General features: G+C 30.7%; 1 protein-coding gene across 3 annotated transcripts in view; it reads left to right on the forward strand.

Moving 5' to 3' along the window:
• The window catches only part of LOC127286154 (nucleolar protein 4-like), a 100,704-nt gene that overhangs the window by 72,849 nt on the left and 10,414 nt on the right, over positions 1-17,441 (forward strand). For all 3 annotated transcript variants that reach the window (XM_051312470.1, XM_051312471.1, XM_051312472.1), the window contains 3 exons: positions 10,862-11,196; positions 12,097-12,300; positions 12,465-12,611. In XM_051312470.1, coding sequence (XP_051168427.1) covers positions 10,862-11,196; positions 12,097-12,300; positions 12,465-12,611 — 686 coding nt within the window. The remainder of the gene's footprint in view (positions 1-10,861; positions 11,197-12,096; positions 12,301-12,464; positions 12,612-17,441) is intronic.

Consider the following 17,441-nt stretch of genomic DNA (forward strand, 5'->3'; position numbering starts at 1 on the left):
GCAATTTTTACTTTAAGCGATTATGCAAATTCGATCTGCCATTTTGAATTTTTAAAAACTATAATACCAAATTCTTAATCAGCGATCCCAAAAAACCCCCGAGTGGTAATTTTCAAGCCAAAATTTATGCAATTTTGTATAAATTCGTCTGCCATTTTGAATTTTTTAAATCTGATACCAAATTCGTAATTAGTTACTCCAAAAATCCCTGATTGACTTGTTTCAAGTGAATTCAACGAATTAAAAAAAAACATTCCACCATTTTAGATCTTCAATTTAAATTTGCTAAATATAAAACCAAATTCGTAATAAGTGACCTTAAAAACCCTTAACCCCTTGACTGTCGACGAGATTTCCACTATTTGGGCCAAAAGTGTGTTGAAAAAAATTTTAATGAATTTTTATGAAACTTGGTATCTTAAAGTTTTCAGGGTCGCTGATTACGAACCTAAGGTCGGTTTTTCAAAATTCAAAATGGCGGATCCAATATGGCGGACGACAATTTGAAAATATAATGTAATTCGCTTGAAAATGGGTACTCGGGGGTTTTTGGGATCGCTGATTACGAATCCCATGTTAGTTTTTTAAAAATTTTAAAATTCATTCAATAATTATCATATTGATTCCGTCATTTTGAATTTTAAAAACTGATGTCTCATTCGTAATCAGCGACCCCGAAAACCCCCGAGTAACGAGTTTCAGTCGAATCCGATCAATTTTGAAAAATTTTCCGCCATAATGGATCCGCCATCTTGAATTTTAAAAAACTGATATCAGATTCGTAATCAGCGACTCCGAAAACCCCTGAGTAACCATTTTCAAGCAAATTGTATCATATTTTCAAATTGTTGTCCGCCATATTGGATCCGCCATTTTGAATTTTGAAAAACCGACCTCAGTTTCGGAATCAGCGACCCCAAAAACCCCCGAGTAACCAGTTTCAGAAATATTTGAGATGTTTTTCATCACTTTTTTTAAGTTGCGCATATATGCGTAAAGAGCACTTTTGGTCAGTTTTAGTTTTACGCATATATGCATCAGCGACAGGCAACAGGTTAATTATAGAGTTTTAATTTTTAAATAAATCCAATTTATTACGATGGGAATTTTTTTTATACCTAATTGATTAAAAAATCACTTCAAACAAATTACTGAGGGGTTTCTGTGGTCGCTGATTACGAATTTTTGAACAGTTTTTAAAAATTGAAAATGGCGGACGAATTTGTTAGAAGCGCTTAAATTTGGTTAAAGCAAGTTACACGAGTTTTTTTTTTTTTTTTTTTGTCTTTGATTACGAATTTAGCATCAGTTTTTCAGAATTCAAAATATGGCAGATCCAATATAGCGGAAAAATATTTTTTCAAATTTATCAAATTCGCTTGAAACTTATTGTTACTCTGTGCTTTCTCGGGTCTCAGTTTACGAATTTGACAACAGATTTTCAAAATACAAAATTGTGAATCTAATACGGAGGGCTTGCTGATTACGAATTTGATATCTAATTTTGAAAATACAAAATGGTGGATCCAATATGGCGGACGAATTTGTAAAAATCGCTTAAATTTGCTTGAAAATTTCTATACTCGGCAGTTTTCAGGGTTGCTGATTACGAATTTGGAATCAGTTTTTGAAAATTCAAAATGTCTGACGAATTTATAAAAAGCGATTAAATTTGCTTGAAAATTACTATTCGGGGGTTTTTGGAGTCACTGATTACAAATTTGGTGTCAGCTTTTGAAAATACAAAATGTCGGATCCAATATGGCGGGTGAATTTGTAAAAATCGCTTGAATTTGCTAGAAAATTTTCTACTCGGGGGTTATTTTTAAAATCACTTGAATTAACTTGAAAATTACTACTTTGGGGGTTTTTGAGGTCATTGATTAAGAATTTGGCCTCATACTGAAAAAAAATTCTAGTTAGAATAACCAGAATTCTGGTTAGGGTATATTTAACATTTTGATTTTGGTTAGGTTAACCAGAATTCTGGTTATTTTAACGAGAATTCTAGTTAATTCAACTAGAATTCTGGTTAACATAACTAGAAAGTAATGTTAAATATAGCCTAAGCAGAATTTTTTTTTCAGTGCAGTTTTTAAAAATACAAAATGTTGGTTTCAAAATGTCGGTCGAATTTGTAAAAATCGCTTGAATTTGCTTGAAAATTTCTATACTCGGTGGTTTTCAGGGCTTACTGATTACGAATTTGGAATCAGTTTTTGAAAATTCAAAATGTCAGATCCAAAATGTCTGACGAATTTATAAAAATCGATTAAATTTACTTGAAAATTATACTATTCGGGTGTTTTTAGGGTCGCTGATTACGAATTTGACGTTAAATTATATTATTAGACTGTAAGTGACTACAACTCGTTACTCATGGGTATAGTATTGTCTATCAAAATAGATCTCATTTATCCGTCAAAAGCACACATAAAAAAAATATAAATAAAACATGAAGAACGACAAAAAAAAAAAATATAAAATAAAAAACCGTTTCAAAATTCTTCTTCAACTCTCTCTGTATACTATATATATATACACTAAAACTGTTTCTTCCATAACGACTTTCCACTTGTCTGATTCGCAAAGACGTGTGTCTTGTGTGTGATCGGAAGCCGAAACGAAATTCCCAAGCGAAGTCGAACTTTATCTTGATGAATGCAATGGAGAGTAAAAGGTTATCATCATGCGAAGAGAGAGAATGAGAGAAAGAGAGAGAAAAATATGTCAGTACCATATATAGGGGACGACTCTATGAACAAAATGTATACAAGATGCGTTGGTAACAAACAAAAAAAAACCAAAGGATTTACGTTTTGCGATATGTATATATATATATATATACAGAAACGTTAGAGGAAACGGTTCTTTTAATATTTTTTTCTTCCTTTTTTTTGGGGTCATGTATGTTGCACAATCGTGAGGACCGTTTTGCGGCCCTGAAGGTTGCTGCACTTGATGAAAGGTATACGGTACCCTCTGGTATATACCTATATAGATATATATATGCAACTAGGATACTGTGTGTATGGCCTCGGGCAAGAGAACGCTATTGCACTCTAAAGCTTAGAGGAGAAGAAGAAGAAGAAGTACATATAGTGCGCGAGAGTTGGAGATGTGGGATACATACAAACAACTTCTAGCCTCACTAGAAAGCCGGTTGCCAATCTCTCTCTTTTTCTCTCTATCTCTCTCACTCAGTCTTTTCTATATACACTCGTTTTCTTAACTCACCATAGCAAGTCGCATGAACCTGAAATCAACTGCCCCACCCGTTTTCTTATTCGAAAGAGGAGACCTCTTCTTCGGATGCTGTAAAAGGAATCTTGAAGAACGAATATCTATCTCAAAGGGGTTTCATTTCAAGTTGCGCACACGATGAGAGAAAAAAAAAAAAGAAATTGATGATGATTACTTTAAAATCAAATGGAAATGTTGCGGGTTACACTAAAGAAGACGTTTCTATAAATTTGTTATATCGAGAGCAAGATTAGGACTTAATTATATACTTTATATAAATTCTCTACGAATCTATAATTTTTAAAACATTTCTTATATACTCGTTATTTTTTATTTATAATATCTAGATTAAGCCTACTTTAAAATTAAAATGAACCCTACATTAAACCTAATTTTTACCTACTTTGAACATATTTTAAAAACTTCTTTGAATCTGCTTACAATTTACATTTGAACCAATTCGGAAACTAAATTGAAGAAATTTGGAAACTGCATTGAAATTACATTGCAAACAATTTTGAAAATACATTGAACCTACTTAGAAAATACTCTCAAACTACATTCAACCTACATTGAACTACTTTCAACCTTCTTAGAATCTACTTAAAACCTAATTTAAGCCTAGAACCTAATAAACCTAGAACTTACTACCAAGCTACTTTCAAACTACTTTGAGTCTAGAACCTACTTTGAACTTACTTTAGACTTTGAAGCTACTTTGAACCTAAAACCTATTGACCATAAAAACTACTTTTAAACTACTTTGAGCCTAGAACCTAATTTGAACCTAGAATCTACATTGAACCTACTTTGGAACTACTGTTAACTTATTTTAAGCCTATAGAACCTAATATGAACCAAGAACCTACATTAAACATACTTTGGAACTACTTTAAACCTACTTTGAGCCTACATAGATCCTACTTTGAACCTACTTTGAAACTACTTTTAACCTACTTTGAGCCTACATAGATCCTACTTTGAACCTACTTTGGAACTACTTTGAGTCTAGAACCTAATTTGAACCTAGGACCTACTGTGAACCTACTTTAGAACTACTTTGAACTACTTTAAACCTTCTTTGAGCCTAGAACCTAATTTGAATTTAGATTAACCTACAGTGAACCAACTTTGGAACTACTGTAATCCTACATTGAGCATTCATAGAACCTACATTGAAACTACTTTGGGTCTAGAACCTAATTTGAATCTAAGACTTATTGTGAAACTACATAGAATCTACTTTGAAATTACTTTGAGCCTACATAGAATCTACTTTTGAAGTACTTTAAACTTACTTTGAGTGTAGAACCTAATTTGAACCAAGAACCTACATTGAACCGACTTTGTAACTAATTTAAACCTACTTTGAGCCTACATAGATCCTACTTTGAACCTACTTTGAAACTACTTTAAACCTACTTTGAGCCTACATAGATCCTACTTTGAACCTTTTTTGGAACTACTTTAAACCTACTTTGAGCCTACATAGATCCTACTTTGAACCTACTTTGGAACTACTTTGAGTCTAGAACCTAATTTGAACCTCCGACCTACTGTGAACCTACTTTAGAACTACTTTGAACCTTCTTTGAGCCTAGAACCTAATTTGAATTTAGATTAACCTACAGTGAACTTACTTTGGAACTACTGTAATCCTATATTGAGCATTCATAGAACCTACATTGAAACTACTTTAGGTCTAGAACCTAATTTGAATCACTTACTGTGAACCTTCATAGAATCTACTTTGAAATTACTTTGAGCTTACATAGAATCTATTGTTGATGTACTTTAAACTTACTTTGAGCGTAGAACCTAATTTGAACCAAGAACCTACATTGAACCGACATTGTAACTACTTCAAACCTACATTGAGCTTACATAGAACCTATTTTGTAACTTCTTTGAGCCTAGAACATAATTTGAAGCTAAAACCTTCTGTAAACCTACATAGAACCTATTTTAAAACTTCTTTAAGTCTAGAACCTACATTAAACCCAGAACCTTCATCAAACCTATTTTTAAAGTACTTTGAACCTACTTTTCGTGATGAACCTAATTTGAACCTAGAATTTAGTTTTAAAGTACTTTGAACTTACTTTGAGCCCAGAACCTAATTTGAACCTAGAACCTAGTTTTAAAGTACTTTGAACTTACTTTGAGCCCCGAACCTAATTTGAACCTAGAACCTATTAAAAACCTACATAGATCCTACTTTGGAACTACTTTGAGCCTAAAACCTACTTTGAACTTGGAATCTACTTTAAATCTACATTGAGCCTACACAGAACCTATTTTGTAACTACTTTACTGACAATACATACAGACAGACGGATAAACGGACAGACAGGCAGTAAAGTTTTGTTTTTTAAAAAAAATGAGTAGGCAACGATGTTTAGTTCCGCCTTTTGTTTTATTTTTTTTTATGTTCTATAATGTTGTGCATATTGTATGAAAATAAATGTGGGGGCGTCATTTTTTTTTTTTTTTTTTTTTAAATGGCTTTAAATGATTTTTTTGCCATAAAAGTATAATGGTTGGAAGGTGGGGAAGGGTAGAGAGAGAGAAAGAGAGAGAAAGACTTAAAGTTAGTGGTACTTTTGAAATTGGGGATATATGATTTTTAACGAAAGTGGTTTGTCTCTTGCCGTGGGGCAAGGAGCAAAAATCCATAAGGACGTGCGCGCCCCCATCGAATTAGCAGGATTACCGGTTTTGGTAACCCGTAATAATAAGGCCAGGGTAAAGTCCTTCTGTGAAATGCATCCCGGATCCAAGGAGAGCCATAAAAGTTCTCTCGCACGTATCAAACATACACAACACATATATATGAAAAGGATGACCCCCTTTTTCTTATTTATATTTTATTTTCTTCTTTCCTTCTTCTCCCTCCCTCCCCCCCTGCTTCTTTTAATTGAAAGAAAAAATAAAAAATAGTTGTAAATCTAAAATGAACCTAATGTAAATTAATGGATCAATAATTATTATTCATTATTGAGGAAGGAAGGGGGGGATTATTATTATTATTATTATCATTTTTCGAAGAGTCACTAATCATTTTTACATGGAAATTTCTCGCCTTTTGTATTATTTTCTATGGTATTTTTTTTTTTTTTGCTTTTTAGTTTTTTTTTTCTTTTGAGCTCAGGGTTGCGAGAGTTTTGCAAAGAGTTTGCAAACGATTATGGTTTGCGGGCGCGTTCAGGAATTCTAAACACAGAGGTTACCAGGTATGGCGTAATCGTTCTGCGAAAACGGAACGTTTGGCCTTAATGAAGTCCTCGAAGCTAAACTATTTGAAGAGTCCCTGTCACTGTGAAAAGGTTTTTTTTCTCAAGAAATATATATATATATTATTTTTAAAAAGTGGTATTATAATTATATTATTATTATTTTTATTATTATTATTATTATTATTATTATTACTGTTATTACATATATATATAAATTTATATACTATTAATAACTGAAATAAAAAAATTTATGTTTAAAAACAGTGTCTAAATGAAATTTACAAAAAAATGTGATCAAAAATTCAAGGGTATATTTTTCGACCTTATATTATTCATAAATATGAGTACAACTCCCGTAATTAGGTTCTGTCCCATATATCGATTTTTAGAGCGTGGGAATTGCTCTTTCTATTATAACAAAAAAAAGAAGAAAAAATCAACGAAGCAAAGTGCACAGCAGCTTCAGAAATAGGATTCTTGACTGTTATTTGAACCTATTTTAAATATTGATTGAAAGCACAAAGAACCTACTTTGAATTAACTTTAAACATACATTGTACCTATAAAAAAATCTACTTTGAATATATACATTGAACCTACTTTGGGACTACTTTGAACCTACATAAAACCTACTCTGGAACTACTTTGAACCTAGATAGAACTTACGTTGAACCTAGATAGAACTTACGTTGAACTTACTTTGAGCCTATAAACCTAATTTGAACCCTAGAACCTACTGCGAACCTACAAAGAACCTACTTTGCAACTACTTTGAAACCTACTTTGAGCTACATTGAACTTGGAACCTACATTAAACCTAGTTTTAAAGTACTTTGAACTTACTTTGAGCCCAGAACCTAATTTGAACCTGGAACCTATTGTAAACCTACATAGATCCTACTTTGGAACTTCTTTGAGCTTAGAACCTACATTGAACTTGGAACCTACTTTAACCCTTTAATGGCCGAGTTTTTTGTCGTTACTTTAGGCTTATAATGTATATTAGATTTAATTACTAAAGTATTCAGTATGAGAAAAAAATTTTTTTTAACATGTCTCACCCCTTAAAACCACCCCCACGGTACATTACTACCCCAAAAAAACTGATATTTAACCAAATTGATGAATTAAATATTTTTCAGCTCTTATCTACTTTTTATTTATTTATAAACATTGCCTGGTTGCTTAAAAATTGAAAAGGATCAATAACCCCTTGAAAACACCCTTAAAGTCAAATAATCATTCCTTGACGGTGAAAGTTTTTGTAAATGATTAAAAAAAATCTATAGATTCTAATTGCTTCTAAATTATAAACAATTATTTGAAAGTTACACAGACATAGATAATAATAATAATAAACTCACCCCCTACCCTTGAAGCCCACCCCTAATTCATAACTATTCTCAGTTTGGAACAATCAAAAAAATAATTTTCACTGATTTTCGAAAATATGAAAAAAAAAATTTTCTATGATAACTAAGTATTAATACTGAATATAAACAACCCCTGAAAAACAACCCTTAAGTCAAATAACCACCCCTTAATGATAAATGTTTTTGTGAATAAATGAAAAAAATTATATGGATTCTAAGTGCTTCTGAATTGTAAAAAAGTATTTCAATGTTTCACAGATATGGATAATAATAATAAACTCACCCCCTACCCTTGAAATCCACCCTTATTTATAAGTTATAAGATACTGAATTCAGTTTTCAACAATCAAAAAAATAATTTTCACTGATTATTATCATATTGAGAAATGCATTGAGTACATACTCAATGCACTCCCCTCCACGATGGCGTAGAGGGGAGTGCATTGGGTAAATGAAAGGGGGGGGTACGACAGTAGCAAAGAAGCTCCCATGTGGAACTGCTGTTATAAAGCAATCAGCGCGTCGTTTCGTTTTCTCTGTGTAGCGTTCTCCCACTACCTCACCGATTGAGCCTGGGTCTGTAATTTTCATTTTCATACTAAACTCCTAACAACAAGCACTAAAAGCTACAAAATTAATAGGCAATAATGACACCAGCATTATTTTGCAATTTTAAAAACTGACATCATATTCGTAATTATCGACCCCGAAAACCCCTGAGTAATAAGTTTCAGATGAATCTAATGAAAGTTAATCATTTCGTCCGCCATATTGGATCCGCCATTTTCAATTTTCTAAATCTGATATCGGATTCGTAATCAGCGACCCCGAAAACCCCCCAAGTGACAAGTTTCACATGAATCTAGTGAATTTTTATATTTATCGGCCGCCATATTGGATCCGCCATTTTGAATTCTTAATGACGAACATCGGATTCGTAATCAGCGACCCCGAAAACCCCCGAGTGATAAGTTTCACGCGAATGTAGTAAATTTTTATAATTATCGGTCGCCATTTTGGTTCCGCCATTTTGAATTTTTGAAAACGGACATCGGATTCGTAATCAGCGACCCCGAAAACCCCCGAGTGATAAGTTTCACGGGAATCTAGTAAATTTTTATAATTATCGGTCGCCATTTTGGATCCGCCATTTTGAATTTTTGAAAACGGACATCGGATTCGTAATCAGCGACCCCGAAAACCCCCAAGTAACAATTTTCAAGCGAATTTATTAATTTTTAAAGGTTTTGGTTTTTAGGGGTAGTTTTAGTTATTTTTCTGCACCCTCGGGTTGAATTTTTAATATTAATTTTTTTTTACAAAGGTTGCAATATTTTTAAACATATGTTACTATGAAAGCCTGAAAAAAAAATTTCTTCTGAAATTTATACCTGTTTTTTCATTTTTCTCATTTTTCGGGTTTTTTGAAGGGGTGTATTTCAAAGAGGGTAGTTTTTTAAAAAAATACATGTATTTACATTTGTTACTCTATCCCTCCCCTTCAAAATGAGATCTTAGTGGAGTTAATCGATTAAGTTTTAAGAAAGTTATGATTTTTTGAAGTAGGTGGGACGTATGTGTCCCACTGGCCATGAAAGGGTTAAACCTATTTTAATTCTATATAGAACTTACTTTGTAACAACTTTGAACCTTTATTGAGCCTAGAATCAACTTTAAACTTGGAACGTAGTTAAAACCTATTTTGATCCTACATAGAACCTATTGTAGAACTACTTTGAATGCGGAAACTACTTTAAACCTATTTTAGCTTACATAAAACCTACTTGGAGCCCAGAACCTACTTTGAACTTGGAACCTACTTTAAACCTATTTTGATCATATATAGAACCTACTTTGGAACTATTTCGAACCTACTTTAGATCTACTTTGTACCTACTTTGAGCCTAGAACCTAATTTGATTCCTAAAACCTATTTTGAACCTATTTTGGAACTACTTAAACCTACTTTGAACCAACATAGAATCTACTTTGAGCGTAGAATCTAATTTGATCCTAGAACCTATTGTAAACCTACTTTGAACTTGGAACCTACTTTAAACCTATTTTGATCATACATAGAACCTACTTTGAAACTACATTAAACCTACTTTGAGCCTACATAGATCCTACTTTGAACCTACTTTGAAACAACTTTAAACCTACTTTGAGCCTACATAGATCCTACTTTGAACCTAATTTTGAACGACTTTGAGTCTAGAACCTAATTTGAACCTAGGACCTACTGTGAACCTACTTTAGAACTACTTTGAACCTTCTTCGAGTCTAGAACATTGTAAATACACTTTAAACCTACATTGAGCTTATATAGAACCTATTTTGTTACTTCTTTGAGCCTAGAACCTAAGTTGAAGCTAAAACCTTCTGTAAACCTACATAGAATCTATTTTAAAACTTCTTTAAGTCTAGAACCTAAATTGAACCTGGAACCTTCATTAAACCTATTTTTAAAGTATTTTGAACCTACTTTTCGTCAAGAACCTAATTTGACCCTAGAACCTTATTTAAACCTTGAACCTACTATAAACCTACATAGGTCCTACATTGGAACTATTTCGAACCTACTTTAGCTCTACTTTGTACCTACTTTGAGCCTAGAACCTAATTTGATTCCTAAAACCTATTTTGAACCTGTTTTGGAACTACTTAAACCTACTTTGAACCTACATAGAATCTACTTTGAGCGTAGAACCTAATTTGATCCTAGAACCTATTGTAAACCTACAAAGAACCTACTTTGAACTTGGAACCTACTTTAAACCTATTTTGAACCTACTTTGGAACTACACGTTAAAACTACATAGATAGAGCCTATTTGGAATCTCTGTAGAACCTACTTTAAATGTACGGTTAACCTACTTTGAACCTATTTTGTACCTACTTGAACCTATATATTTGTACCTCTGCATTGAGTCATAAATTCCTTTTAAAAGAACGTATTTAAATTTAAAAATGTCTAATTCATTTTTTGTCTCTTGTTATTTGTTACAGATTCGCGTAATGGCTCATCGGAAATCAATGATTTGTCGGTGGGTGCCGTGCCAAATTTAGGCAATGTTGCAGGAGTTGGTGGCGAGGATATGGCGTCATTGTGGGCCTCATATACAATGGGCCTTAAGAAAACACCACCGCCAGCATCATCGAGCACACCGTCGCGATCCGATAGAGATAGAGAATCAAGTCCCGCTGGTGGTGAGGGTACAGGTAGTGCACACGATGAGACGAGCAGCAGTGGAAATAAAGAAGATGAGGACGACGACGATGAGGACGCTGATGAGAGGCTCGATCCACGACATCACGATCCAGAACGTCTTAAAGCATTCAATGTAAGTTATAATATAATTGGAAACAAAATATATGAAAAGTTCTTTTTTTTATTTAAAAAAAAAAAAAAGAGATTTGTGTTTACAACAAAATCGTTTGGTTATTATAGGCAATTTTGGTTCTTGTAACCAAATTTTTGGTTGGCTGAAACAAAGTCGTAGAGTTATGTCAACCAAACATTTTTAAAATTCCAACCAAAATTTGGTTACAAGAAAATAATTTGGTTAACAAAACAAACAGATGAACACGGAAAAACAAACAGACAGACAGATAAACGGAAAAACAGACAGACAAACTGACTGACAGAAAGACGGACAAATTTACAGACAGTCAGATAGACGGACATACAGTTTTATTTTCTTGCAGACAGACAGACAGATAGAGAGAGTGGGGGTCGGGAGGAAGGAAATAAAAAGAATTAACTTTTATGGTTACAAAAGAAGCGAAGGGGAGATAAAATTAGAGGAAAGAAGGAAGGTATAAATTTTTCCTTTCCCTCGACTTCTACCTCTTAGTTTCTTTCTGGTTTCTTTTTATTCTTTTTTACTTTTTTTTTTTTTTTTTTTTTGCGGAACGCCCCCACAAGCTCTCTCTCTCTCTCTCTCTCTCTCTCTCTCTCTGAAGTTGGCCGTGAGCCGTTACGGCCGCCACTGCTTCTTAATTAATTACAATTAGTTTAATAGAGGCCGGGTTCCCCCCTCCTCTTTCTCTCTCTCTCTCACTCTTTGCCGCTAAATTCTTAATTCCTTTAAAACACCACACGCGCGGTTCAAGCGCACGAATTCTCATTTATCATTCCGTCTTTGTGAGTTTTTAATTTTTAATTTTTTTTTTTTTTTAATTTTTAGTTTCCTTTCTTTATATAATATTCATTGTGAATTTTTTTTTTTATTTATATCTAGATGTTCGTGAGGCTCTTTGTTGATGAGAATCTTGATCGTATTGTTCCAATTTCAAAACAACCAAAGGAAAAAATTCAAGCGATCATTGACAGTTGCACGAGACAATTTCCAGAATTTGCTGAACGTGCACGAAAACGAATTAGAACATATTTGAAAAGTTGTCGAAGAAATAAACGTGGACGAGAAGGAGCTGCATGGGATGCTGTAAGTTTTTAGAATATTTAGAAGAGAAGTTAAAAAAAAAATCGATTCAAAAAAAACTTTATTTTTTTTTTAAGTAAAAAATAATTTTTTTTTTAAGTAAAAAATAATTTTTTATTTTTGTATTGAAATTTTTGAAATTTTTATTTTTTTCTTCTCTGGTATAGGCGAGACCAACGCCAGCGCATTTGACCTCGGTGCAAGCTGAACAAATTTTGGCAACAGCCTGTGAAAATGAGAGTGACAATGCAAAACGTATGAGGGTCGGTCTGGAACCAGTTTCCCAGCCAATGCCAACGCTTCCCGCAGCAACGGTAGGAAAAAAAAATTTTTAATTGCAATTTATAATTTCAAAAAAAAAAAAAAAAAATTGTTTTTAGAAAAAAAAAACGAAAACAAAATTCTATCTATTTCTATCCTTTTCCATCGATTTCTATATAATTCTATCAATTTCTATTTGATTGTATCAAATTTCTATCCTTTTCTATCGATTTCTATACAATTTTATTGATTTCTATTTGATTTTATCAATTTCTATCCTTTTCTATAGATTTATATACAATTCTATTGATTCCTATACAATTCTATCTGTTTCTATTTGATTTTATCAATTTCTATCTTTTTCTATCGATTTCTATACAATTCTATCGATTTATATATACTTTTATACATTTCTATTTGATTTTATCAATTTCTATCCTTTTCTATCGATTTCTATTCAATTGTATTGATTTCTATTTGATTTTATCAATTTTTATCCTTTTCCATAGATTTATATATAATTCTATCGATTCCTATACAATTCTATCTATTTCTATTTGATTTTATCAAATTTCTATTTCTATTCGATTTTATCAATTTATATCCTTTTCTATCAATTTCTATACAATTCTATCTATTTCTATTTGATTTTATCAATTTCTATCCTTTTCTATCGATTTCTATACAATTCTATCGATTTATATATACTTTTATACATTTCTATTTGATTTTATCTATTTATATCCTTTTCTATCAATTTCTATACAATGCTATCTATTTCTATTTGATTTTATCAATTTCTATCCTTTTCTATCGATTTCTATATAATTCTATCGATTTATATATAATTTTATATATTTCTATTTGATTTTATCAATTTCTATCCTTTTCTATCGATTTCTATACAATTTTATTGATTTCTATTTGATTTTATCAATTTCTATCCTTTTCCATAGATTTATATACAATTCTATTGATTCCTATACAATTCTATCTATTTCTATTTGATTTTATCAAATTTCTATCCTTTTCTATCAATTTCTATACAATTCTATCGATTCCTATTCTTTTCTATCGGTTTCTATATAATTTTTCTAAATTTTATTCTTTTCAATCGATTTCTTTATAATTTTACTAATTTCTATTCTTTTCAATCGATTTCTTTATAATTTTACTAATTTCTATTATTTTCTATAAGTTTCCACACAATTCTATCCTCACTTAATTTTATCGAACCTTGTGTACAGCCCTTTTAGAAAATAAATGTAAAAATTTTCAAAATTGAATATGATATTTTACATTCTTTTGTTTTTTGTCGACACCTTCTTTATTTTTTTTTGTTCGCTAATTTAGTGCATGTTTATATCTCTCTTCTTAATATTTAGGATACGATGAGTGTTTTTCTTAACCCATATCCTGCTCGCAATCCATTCACTTGACGATTGTGACCAAATGTATATATAGATATATCTTTTTACTCTGAAAATCCCTGCTAGAAACGATAACCCCCGCTGACCTAAACCTAACCCATTAAGAAGATCTCTACGCAGTCCATTCTGGCGGTTATCTGCCGTGGCACCTATATAATTGACGTCAACGCATATACTGCTCGCCTTTCATAAAAACACCTCCCAACATCCGCTACAAGATTTCATCTTCTGCCTTCTCCCTACCACCACCACCCCCCTTCTCTCCCTCTCTCTTCTCTCTCTCTCTCTCTTTTTCTCCTGCTCCTGTTGTTGAACCCCCGCCACTCACTTCTACCCCGTTTTTTGTGCTTTGTCCCTCTTTTTCTTTCGTCTCCTTCACTGCCATCATCATCACCCGCTCGCTCTCCACCCCCTGCCCCCCTTTTTGGCTCCCTCGTTATTCTGAATTCTTAGCGAGCTTACTCACACGCGTCGACGCTAAACGTTAAAACATCTGGTCTTTTTAGTCTCTCACCGTTTCTCCGTCTCTTCTCGCTCTCTTATTATTATTCGTTCCCTCCTACTCCACTTACCTCTCTTTTTCTTCAACTATTTTTTTTTAAACAAACTTTTTTTTTTATGATTATTGAGAATTTTTTTTTAATTTAGCATTCTTTTTTATAGATAGAAAATAAAATTTGGAGTTTATGAGGATCGAAGTTTATGCAATTCTATATGATTCCATAGGAGATGAAAGAAATATTAATATTGATTTTTCATGATTTCATTTTATTATTATTTTTCTATTATACACTGACAAAAAAAAATTATTTGATATTTGATATTTGATATTTATTTTATATAGACTTAAATAGAAATGTATAAGTTTTTATAGAAATTTATAGATTTGCATTGAAATGTATAGATTTGTATAGAAATCTATAGATTTATATAAAAACGTATATAAAATGGAATAAAAATATCATAGAAATAAATAACTTTTCGATATTCTTGCAAAAAATAATATTTTCTATAGACTTAGTTAAGTAAGAAAAGAATAGATTTTAATAGAAATTTATAAGTTTTTATAGAAACATATAAAATAAAATAACAATATCATAGAAATAAAAAAAAAATTTAATCTCCTTGCAAAAAGAATTTTTTTATATATAGACTTAGATAGAAATTTATAGGTTTTTATAGAAATATATATAGATTTGCATAGAAACGTATAAAATAGGATAAAAATAACCGAACACATAAATATAAATGTTTCAAAAATTGTTAGAATTTTCATTTTATGGAGTTTCATTTGTCATAATTATTTTTGAGCCTAATTTTTCTTTGTTCGAATTCATATTTTGCAAGAATTTTCATCAAACCAATTTTCTATATTACTGAATTTTTATACTTAACCGATAAATCATTTAACAGAATTTCTAATCGATAGAATTTTCATTTGTTCGAAATTGCAAATGGTCAAACAAAGAATATCGATTTTGGCGCGATTTTTAAAATAAAAAATTATCCATAAAATTGTGATTGGTTGATTTTAAAAATCGCGCCAAAATCGATTGTTGTTTCGGCCATTTGCAATTTCGGACAAATGAAAATTCTATCAATTAGAAATTCTGTTAAATGATAATAAATATTATTATTATTATTATTATTATTATTATCAAATAATAATTTGAACAAATGAAAATTCATCTGAAGGAATAAAATGAAAATTTGATGCAATGAAATTCTACCCAATAAAAATTCTTTAAAATGCCAATTATGTTAAATGAAAATTCGAGAAAATACAAATTCTGACAAACAAAAAATTGGAAGAAATAAAAATTCTGTGAAGTGAATTTTCGGTTATATAAAAATTCGGTAATATAGAAAATCAGTTTGATGAAAATTCTTATGCAAAATTCTAATTCGAACAAATAAAAATTCGGCTCAAAAATAATTATGACAAATGAAACTCCATAAAATAAAAATTCTAACAATTTTTGAAACATATATTTATGTGTTCGGATATTTTTATCCTATTTTATACGTTTCTATGCAAATCTACATATATTTCTATAAAAACCTATAAATTTCTATCTAAGTCTATATATGAAAAAAATTCTTTTTGCAAGAAGATTAAATTTTTTTTTTATTTCTATGATATTGTTATTTTATTTTATACGTTTCTATAAAAATTTATAAATTTATATTAAAACACTATTCTTTTCTTACTTAACTAAGTCTATAGAAAATATTACTTTTTGCAAGAATATCGAAAAGTTATTTATTTCTATGATATTTTTATTCTCATTTTATATACGTTTTTATGTAAATCTATAGATTTCTAAACAAATCTATATATTTCAATACAAATCTATAAATTTCTATAAAAACCTATACATTTCTATTTAAGTCTATATAAAATAATTATCTTTTTGCAAGAATGTTAAAATCTTTTTTCTTCTATTGTTATCCTTTTTCATACCTTTCTATAAAAATCTAGATACATTTCTATTGTAATTTCTATTGTAAATAAATTAATTCTATTTCTCTTTCTCTCTTATATATCTGTAAAGTGATTTGTTTAGTTTCTGTCTCTCTCTTTTCGCGGTTTGCTCCTCCCACTGATCAATCTCTTTTCTTTCTTTTTCTCTCTCTCTCTTCTCCTCATTTACCCACACCAAACGAAGAAGACGCGCGAGAGCACGTGCTAGAAAAAAAGTTGAACGGATTCTCCGGGTTGTTTATATCGATTCATGTCGCGCGCGTTGCTCTCGTCTACGCCGATGATCTCCCTTAAAAAAAATAAAAATAAAAATAAAATTCACCTGCCGCGAGCGATACGATCATCGATTTCCAGTGATCGATAGCTAATCCGGGTGCGATAAGTGACTGTGATTAGCAATTCCTTAAAGCGTTTTGGAAATGAGGAAGAAGAACCTTCGGGTCCTCCATAAACAGGTGTACAATTCAGCCCACACGCATCAGGTCATTTATTTTAATTAACACATTTCACTGATGATGATGATGATGATGATGATAATAAATTATCGTATAATTATATATTGATGAGAATTTTTTTTTTTTTGTTTCATTCATTTATAATAAAAATTTTTATTTTTTTTCGAGAGGAAAACAATTTTAGCAAATATTCGATTTTCGCGTAAACAAAAACATATTTAAATTAATTTTAAAAAAATGATTAAACAAATTAAATTCAATGTGGAATAATTTAATTATATTTTTTTATATTTTTATTTATTTTTTATTTATTTTTATTTGGTTTAATATTTTTGTATTTTTAATAAATTAATTTATTTCTATTTGGTTTAATATATTAATGTATTTTTATTTTGTTTCATTTTTTTAATGTTTAATTATATTTTTAGTATATAAATTAATTTTTTATTTGTTTCATATTTATATATATTTCCATACATTAATTTATTCTTATTTTGTTATTTTTTCAATTTT

This window comes from Leptopilina boulardi, unplaced genomic scaffold (assembly GCF_019393585.1).
Source record: "Leptopilina boulardi isolate dan_hultmark-lab unplaced genomic scaffold, ZJU_Lbou_2.1 LbouV2_351, whole genome shotgun sequence".
In the NCBI taxonomy this organism is placed as follows: domain Eukaryota; kingdom Metazoa; phylum Arthropoda; class Insecta; order Hymenoptera; family Figitidae; genus Leptopilina; species Leptopilina boulardi.